Below are 9,471 nucleotides of genomic sequence, written 5' to 3' on the forward strand. Positions count from 1 at the left end.
ATATGCAATAGTAATTAACCCTTAGGATATATATATCTTTTTTCAACCATTATTTAACTAGGCAGGTCAGTTAAGAACAAAATCTCATTTACAATGACGGCCTACCCCGGCCAAACCTGGACGATGTTGGGCCAATTGTGCACTGCCCTATGGGACTCCCAATCACAGCCAGATGTGAACCGGGGACTACAGTGATGCCTCTTACACTGAGAGGCAGTGCCTTAGACCATCGCGCCACTCGGGAGCCCCATAAGGATAGGGGGGACATGTATGAAATCCAGGAATTTATATTTTCAATATAAGTAGTTAGCCTTACATGATGTATTATGAGCCAATTGTAATCTATTAGGCATTTATTCAGTAAACAGAGAGATACAGTTCAGTTAACTTCGGAGTGATATACAGACAACATTCGAGAACAAGGAGAAGCAAAGACAGACAGAGTGACAGACAGAAAGAGACAGAGTGACAGCAGAGAAGATACAGAGACAGACTGCACAACAGGCAGGCAAGATGCACAGTTATAGTGGTGAGTTGTATCTCCAGTGATGTTTTTACATGTTGTATTTGTCTTTTAAACATGAGCTGGTTAAAAAAAAGGAGGAGGACTATGTTTCACCGCTGACTGGTAAAGTAAAAGTTGCAAGGGGATGTGGGCTGGTGTGGCTAAAATGCCAGGGCTGAATTTGTGTTCCAGTCCGCCCCTGCCTGGCACTCCATGGACTTGTTTTTATTCACTTCCTCTGAGAGTACAAGGGTTGAGAGGAGGGTAGCCCACTCTTTTTACATGATCTAGCCTGGACCGGTTGGAACCTGTACCATACTCAAGAGACACTTCCTCAACAGTGTGCAGTGCACCGGTGCAGCAAGCAACCAAATCCAGACATAGCTGGAAATCCAGCATGACTTCAGTCGATAGCGAGTTACACCAAAAGGGTTCTAGATTCCTGACGTCTTCATATTTCACAATTAGGCTGGCTATCTAGCCTAACTACAGACAGACAGACAGGACGAGAGGGAGAGAGCTAGCAAGGATTGTTACATTGTGTAGCTTACTGGGACAGCAGATATGATGTTCCAAATACAATGTATTCATTTACAGACTGAAAAGTAGTAATTGCTACATAGTTACTGAACAGATGGTTACAGTTCAAAGCTTCTGAATGAGCTATATTGTAACAGAATGTTCACGCGGGAGAAACATTCGATCAAGTCGTAGTAGAGTAGGTGGTGCCCTAGTTTTCATTATTCGGCCTATCTCGAATTTGGTGGCATCTGAGACAACCACGTTGTGTCTTTGGGACGTTGATCTGTGGCATCCACCATCTCATAAACGCCGGTAATAGCGCTTTAATGTTAAAGTTGGACTATCCTTTACTTTGAATTACATGCGTACGGAGGCAGACGTTCTGCGCATATTGTTCAAGTAGCTAGTGTTTATCAGGTAGCCAATGCAGAACCGCGGTTATTGAGAATGGTGCTGACATTCGCACTGTCACGAACATAATATTCTTGGTCACAAGCTTTATTCTATAGATGATGGTTTAATTATTTGATCTGAACCGTCGGAAGGAACTGTATTGACCGTAAAAGTGGAATGGAGTGCCAGAAATCTTATTGAGAAGAGATAACTTCACCAAGATAGTAAGTATGGTATTTTTTTTCTCGCATTTACCACGCTGTAAAAACTGTAAAATCCTAATTTATATTTGTTTGATGTTGATTGTCATAATGTGCGGTTATCCCAGGGTAGTTTATTTAGGCTGTGGCAAGATAATACAAATTGTTAAGGAAACGCACCGTAAATGTTTTAACTCTGGGCACAAGCTGTAGTTGAGTTACAGTTTAAGTTTACCCCACGTTACAGCAAGTCACCTGACCTCAGTCAGACAGCAACAGAAAAATGAATGCGCAAGATCTCTAGAAGATTCTCAAGAGTTTAACATGTGTCTAATAGTTTATATTTCCTAAATGAAATGACTGTAAATATGTTCGATCAGTAGCCTAGGTGTATTCCAGAACTGGTCTCTCTGCTCTTCTCTTTTTTAGACCAGGGCTGTCTCTATACGGTCTACTACACGCTCTCGCCTACAGATCTTCTGCTTTGATTATATGCAAAACGTCTTTAATGATGTCTTACTCTTACTGGGATGTCACCTTGAAGCATTTTTTTTATTAATATTATACTATAGTTATAAATATAGCCTATAGGCTACTAGCCTATAATGTCAAAATATGTATTGATATTACTGTAATTCTTTAGTTCAACTATGAAAGGAAATTATGAATGAAAAAAAATATCATCAAGTTTTATTGGTTGGTAAAGCGTACCATATTTGTTTTAGAATACTGGTAAGGAAAAGTGTATGCCATAAAATCACTCTTAATAGTGTTGTAACAGTTACAAATATTAACAGTAGTGATCATTATCTAGGCTACCTAGATCTAAGCTACCTAGGCAATGTATCTTCACTGTCATAAAACAATTGTAAACATAATTTTTACCGTGGGAGAAAAGGATCAGAGAAGGAAGTGCTCCCACATGTTGAATCTGGGCACAATTACCATTGCTTCTTAAAACGGCACACCAACATCATAAACTTCTCAATGACATACAATAGTTTGTAGACTCAGATGTTTTCAAATTCTTTATAGAGATGCATGAGAGAGAGTAATAAGCCAATGTCATTACTAATGCTGTTTTGTCTTTTATAAGCCACTTTGACATGGAGAGCCAATCAATTTAGTTCATAAAAATAATGGCGTCAACCTTTATTACCTTTTTAACCTTTATAACCATACCAAGTACAAACATTTACCAACAAAAATCGATTTGATTCCAAACAAAAACACACATTTGAAGTGCTTGTTTTATTTATTTATAATTTGATTGTTTGAGAAATAAGTGCTTTCCATACTAGCTAAATGCCCGGTCTTCTTCTATTGCAGGAATGTTTACCATCACTGAGTTAGCATCGCTGAATGACATCCAGCCGACCTACCGCATCCTAAAACCATGGTGGGACGTCTTCATGGACTACCTGGGGGTGGTCATGCTCATGTTGTCCATCTTCGCCATGACGATGCAGATCACAAAGGACCAGGTGGCGTGCCTTCCCTACCTGGAGGAAGCGGAGGAGGCGGCAGGGCCAAACTCTTGTACAACCCAATGTCAGCAAGAAACCACCTCATCAACAGTTAGTATGACGACAGTGCTTGCTACACCAATGGCCACTAAAGATCTACCAGACAGTGCAGTACACGAGATCCACAACACCCAACCCATCGTTGTGAAGCGAGAGAGCAAAATGCAGCAACCTGAGCCCACAGGAATCCAAACCAACTTAGATTATCAGCAGTACATCTTTGTCAACCAAATGTGTTACCATGTTGCCTTGCCCTGGTACTCAAAGTACTTCCCGTACCTCACCCTCATCCACACCCTTGTGCTTATGGTCAGTAGTAACTTCTGGTTCAAATACCCTAAGACAAGCTCAAAGATTGAACACTTTGTGTCCATTCTCGGACGGTGCTTTGAGTCTCCATGGACTACAAAGGCTTTGTCCGAGACAGCCTGTGAGGATTCTGAGGAGAACAAACAGAGACTGACTGGCACCACTTCAGCACCGACACAGGTATCACAGGAAAATAAAGACGAAAATGCTGCCAACACATCTACTCCTATGCTTGGGAATACAGGAGTCAAGTTCTCAGCAGATACGCCCGTTGCTGAGGCACCAAGTATGACTATCTTGGACAAGAAGGATGGAGAGCAGGCCAAGGCTCTTTTTGAGAAGGTGAGAAAATTCCGTGCCCATGTGGAGGACAGCGATTTCATCTACAAGCTCTACGTAGCTCAGACCGTGGTCAAAACGGTCAAGTTCATTTTGATTCTGTCATATACGTCAACTTTTATGGCTGCCATCAACTTTCGCCACAAATGTGAGCCCGATATCAAACACTTAACCGGATATAAGCAGTTCTTTTGTACCCACAACATGGCGTTCATGCTGAGAAAGCTCCTCCTCAGCTACATGGCCCTCATATTGATCTATGGGATGGTGTGCTTGTATTCCCTCCACTGGCTTTTCAGGCGCCCCCTTAAAGAGTACTCATTTGAGAAAGTCAGAGAGGAGAGTAGCTTCAGTGACATTCCTGACGTGAAGAACGATTTTGCGTTCCTCCTGCACATGGTCGATCAGTACGACCAGCTGTATTCCAAACGGTTTGGTGTATTCCTCTCAGAGGTCAGCGAGAACAAGCTGAGGGAGATCAGTCTGAACCACGAGTGGACATTTGAGAAGCTCAGACAGCTTGTGATCCGAAATGCCCAAGACCAGCAGGAGCTCCACCTCTTCATGCTCTCTGGTCTCCCCAATGCAGTGTTTGATCTCACCGACCTGGAAATACTTAAACTAGAACTAATTCCTGAGGTCAGGTTTTCGGCAAAGATTTCCCAAATGACCAGTATGCATGAGCTGCACCTCTGCCACTGCCCTGCCAAAGTTGAGCAGACAGCCTTTGTCTTTCTCCGTGACCACCTCCGCTGCCTTCACGTCAAGTTCACAGACGTCGCTGAGATCCCCACATGGGTTTACTTGTTGAGAAGTTTGAGGGAGCTTAACTTGGTAGGGAATTTAAGCTCAGAACACAACAAAATGATAGGACTAGAGTCCATGCGAGATTTGAAACATCTAAAGACATTGTATCTGAAGAGCAACCTCACCAAGATGCCTTCAAGCCTAACTGAGCTGTCCCCACACCTGATCAAACTGGTGGTGCACAATGATGGTACTAAACTACTGGTACTGAACAGCCTCAAGAAGATGACAAACCTTGCCGATCTGGAGTTGCACAACTGTGAGCTGGAGAGGATCCCCCATGCTATTTTCAGCTTAACCAACCTTCAAGAGCTGGACCTCAAATCCAACAACATTCGCACCATTGAGGAGATCATCAGCTTTCAGCACCTCAAGAGGTTGACCTGCCTCAAACTGTGGCACAACAAAATCATCACAATTCCAGCCTCCATAGGCCAGGTCAAGTGTTTGGAGTCACTTCACCTTTCGCACAACAAACTGGAGACGCTCCCGCCGGCGCTGTTCCACCTCCCCAAGCTGAGGCAGCTGGACGTCAGTCAGAACTCCATCACAGTGATCCCGTCGGACGTGGGTCTCCTGCAGAACCTCCAGCACTTCGCCATTAATGCAAACAAGGTGGAGGTGCTGCCCAAGCAGCTGTTCAGGTGCACCAAGCTGAAGGTCCTGTGTCTGAGCAACAATGGCCTCACCACCTTGCCTGAGACAGTGGGTCAGTTGGTGCAGCTCACTCAGCTGGAGCTGAGGGGGAACAGTCTGGACCGCCTTCCCTCGCTACTGGGGAACTGTCGCCTTCTACGTAAAAACTGCCTCATTGTCGAGGACCACCTTTTTGACACTTTACCCGTAGAGGTAAAGGAGAGCATCAGTCGGGAGACCAATGTGTCCTTTGCGAGTGGCTTATAATCTCTGATATCTTAAACCCTTACGGTAGAGTGATTAACTGAAATGTATATTATAACTCACTGAAGCAATACGCCATGAAATTGAGATGTAATTCACCAGGAAGTAGCCTTGTAGTTTTTGAACTTTTGGGCAAAAACATGGCAGAATGGTCTTCAAGTCAAATACTTCATAAAAGGCATCTGGCAGAAGTAAATTCTTCCATAACATGAATATGATTTGGTGTATTTCTTAAAGGATCCTGTTTTCACGAATTTGATTATATAACTTCAAGCCCATTGAAAAGATATGGGGACATGACCCGGAAGTAAAACGGAAGGGGTGGTTACTTTCACAGGGTATTGAACCACATTTTATTGATTCTAAATTGCACTATATGGTTTGTTCCTTGACACTTTTAACTTAATAAAGTGAGAGAGAATGCTTCTCCTCAACGCAGACTGCAGAGCTCTGTAATCACGTAATGACTTTTTGCAATTATCGTTTCAAAGTAGTATATTTTTCAAATATTTAAGAATGTTCAGGATAAAAAACGCTTTCAGTTGCTTCCTAGGGTATTATCGCATAATATTGTTAACGGGAATTGAATTTTTGACTTATTAATATATATCGTATTAGCTACTCAGGTATAATGTTAACCATGGGGAATAGATTTTCAACCTTAACTGCTGCTATTTCTCAGTGAGGGCTTTAATAAGAAAGGACCATACAGCATGTTTGTCTAAACATTCACTGTCATTATTCACATCACCATTCAATGACAGAACAAATTCTCTCTTTTCAGTAGTAATTCACTTTTATTTAAATAACGTTTCATTCATTTGCTTCAATGACGTCCTGCAGCCAAGACATGGTCTGTCAGCAGAGTGACAGTTGTTGTGTGTTGATAAGAGGTGGGATCCTCAGTCTACCGGGAACTGTTTAAAACTGCTTCGTCACAGTCTTGCCTATGTGATCATACTAAGTTCACTGGGGGAATAGAAGATACAGTCTGAACTTTTACCCCCTCTTGGGGATTACGCTTGAAGTTGGGTGTTCTTTGCACAACCAATATTTGCTTTTCTCATAGATTGTTGAATGTTTTCTATGGATTACACTCGCCTATCACAGACCATACTAAACCTAATTTATTTTTTAAAGATGTGTGATTGAAAAGGGATGAGGTTTGACAAAAGGGAGAGAACAATGGGACAAAGATTGTTATAGCTTGTTTTTCTATGTATTTCTGTACTGTACATGAACTGTTCACATTTGCCACCATACCAAATTACTGATCATACGCTCAAAGTCCATTAATTTATGGCACAATAAAACTAGATTTTAGATACATTTTTCAAATTCTTGTCACTCTCTGTTTCGATGCATTTGTCAATGGTAATTGGACATTAGTTATGGGACCCAGGTCTCACAGCCCACCAACACAACCAACTTGAGAAGATCCAACGATTCCAACGATGTGCAACCTGGCCTTGCAGCCCCCGGAGTCCCGCCATACCTACCTCTGCAGATCCTTTGCACAGAAGCTTGCAAAATCCCAGGATTACAACAAATGGCTGCCTCAGATGAGAGGCCATGTTACTGGCAGATCTACCCGATTCATCTCGGACTGACAGATTCTACAACAGCCCTATGCCTTACTTTGTGAGACTGCTTAATGCTGCTTAACTGTGATATTGTACGCCACTTCAAATATAAATATATATATATATATATATATATATATATATATATATATATATATATATACACACATTATTTTCTGTACTTAATTACATGTTCTGCAATTTAGCTTTTAGCTGAAAATGTGTAAAATTCTAAATAAACCTTAAATATATTATATACAGTATGTACAAAGGTGCTCCTGTGGCATCTAGTCTTTATGCAGTTATAGCTGTATAAAGAATTAGATCATCAGCTGCCGTACAAAATTATTTGATGAGGGTTTGTTATCACATGTGCATTACATTAACTGAATTTCCTTGATCAAGCAAAGGTACAATGTACACAACATATTTAGGGATGATGACATGCCAAAACAATAGGGCAATTTGAATAGGGCAAAAGAAGAAGAAGAATTTGCAACTTTTGAAATACAATCTGGAAGTTAATGCCTGTAATTCTGACAACAGGGCAGATGAGATCAATTCAGGCTCTGCAGAGAACACTATCTTGCCAGTACTTTGGTAATTCAATATCATAGTCAAGTTTAGTTTTGTGTGTGACTTTCTTTATCTCCTTTCAAGGATGATGGCAAAAAATTCCAGCACTTTGTTGGACATTTCCATGCTGCTGCGCCTGGTTACACTTTAATGTCGCTAATAATGGCATTAAAAGCAAGCCACAGATAGCCTGGCATATGGAGATCTCTTGACATTTTAATTCATAGTCTACATACCTTTTACCAGGGCCATTGTGGCTAACAAGTTCAATCATCAATAAAAAGCTGTTGTTTGGAAATTTGGAACTGGAATAGAAATCACTGGTTTCATTACAGAGTAGTCTAAATAGTCTAGCATGATAGGTGGCAGTAATCATTCATAGTTTAGAGCCTAGAAGCAGCTTCTTTGCAGCATCTTCGTTGACTAGCTACAGTCGTGGCCAAAAGTTTTGAGAATGACACAAATATAGATTTTCACAAAGTTTGCTGCCTCAGTTTGTATGATGGCAATTTGCATATACTCCAGAATGTTATGAAGAGTGATCAGATGAATTGCAATTAATTGCAAAGTCCCTCTTTGCCATGCAAATGAACTGAATCCCTTAAAAACATTTCCACTGCATTTCAGCCCTGCCACAAAAGGACCAGCTGACATCATGTCAGTGATTCTCTCGTTAACACAGGTGTGAGTGTTGACGAGGACGAGGCTGGAGATCACTCTGTCATGCTGATTGAGTTCGAATAACAGACTGGAAGCTTCAAAAGGAGGGTGGTAATTGGAATCATTGTTCTTCCTCTGTCAACCATGGTTACCTGCAAGGAAACACGTGCCGTCATCATTGCTTTGCACAAAAAGGGCTTTGCAGGCAATTTTATTGCTGCCAGTAAGATTGCACCTAAATTAACCATTTATCGGATCATCAAGAACTTCAAGGAGAGTGGTTCAGTTGTTGTGAAGAAGGCTTCAGGGCACCCAAGAAAGTCCAGCAAGCGCCAGGACCGTCTCCTAAAGTTGATTCAGCTGCAGGATCGGGGCACCACACCAGTAATGTGCTTGCACAGGAATGGCAGCAGGCAGGTGTGAGTGCATCTGCACGCACAGTGAGGCGAAGACTTTTGGAGGATAGCCTGGTGTCAAGAAGGGCAGCAAAGAAGCTACTTCTCTCCAGGAAAAACATCAGGGACAGACTGATATTCTGCAAAAGGTTCAGGGATTGGACTGCTGAGGACTGGGGTAAAGTAATTTTCTCTGATGAATCCCCTTATCAATTGTTAGGGGCATCCGGAAAAAAGCTTGTCCGGAGAAGACAAGGTGAGCTCTACCATCAGTCCTGTGTCATGCCAACAGTAAAGCATCCTGAGACCATTCATGTGTGGGGTTGCTTCTCAGCCAAGGGAGTGGGCTCACTCACAATTTTGCCTAAGAACACAGCCATGAATAAAGAATGGTACCAACACATCCTCCGAGAGCAACTTCCCCCAACCATCCAGGGACAGTTTGGTGATGAACAATGCCTTTTCCAGCATGATGGAGCACCATGCCATAAGGCAAACGTGATAACTAAGTGGCTTGGGGAACAATACATTGATATTTTGTGTCCATGGCAAGGAAACTCCCCAGACCTTAATCCCATTGAGAACTTGTGGTCAATCCTCAAGAGGCGGGTGGACAAACAAAAACCCACATCCATCAGTCAGGATGTGGCCCAGAAGTTAATTGACAGCATGCCAGGGCGGATTGCAGAGGTCTTGAAAAAGAAAGGTCAACACTACAAATATTGACTCTTTGCATCAACTTCATGTAATTGTCAA

General features: G+C 42.0%; 1 protein-coding gene across 1 annotated transcript; it reads left to right on the plus strand.

Annotated features, from left to right (window-relative positions):
* Positions 1 to 652: 652 nt before the first annotated feature.
* Positions 653 to 6,834, plus strand: LOC115156697 (volume-regulated anion channel subunit LRRC8D). The gene is made up of 2 exons (XM_029704278.1): positions 653 to 1,644; positions 2,950 to 6,834. The coding sequence occupies exon 2, from the start codon at positions 2,952 to 2,954 to the stop codon at positions 5,502 to 5,504; it is 2,553 nt and encodes an 850-aa protein (XP_029560138.1). The 5' UTR covers positions 653 to 1,644; positions 2,950 to 2,951; the 3' UTR covers positions 5,505 to 6,834.
* The last annotated feature ends 2,637 nt before the right edge of the window (positions 6,835 to 9,471 follow it).

Source organism: Salmo trutta, chromosome 21 (genome assembly GCF_901001165.1).
Source record: "Salmo trutta chromosome 21, fSalTru1.1, whole genome shotgun sequence".
Classification (NCBI taxonomy): domain Eukaryota; kingdom Metazoa; phylum Chordata; class Actinopteri; order Salmoniformes; family Salmonidae; genus Salmo; species Salmo trutta.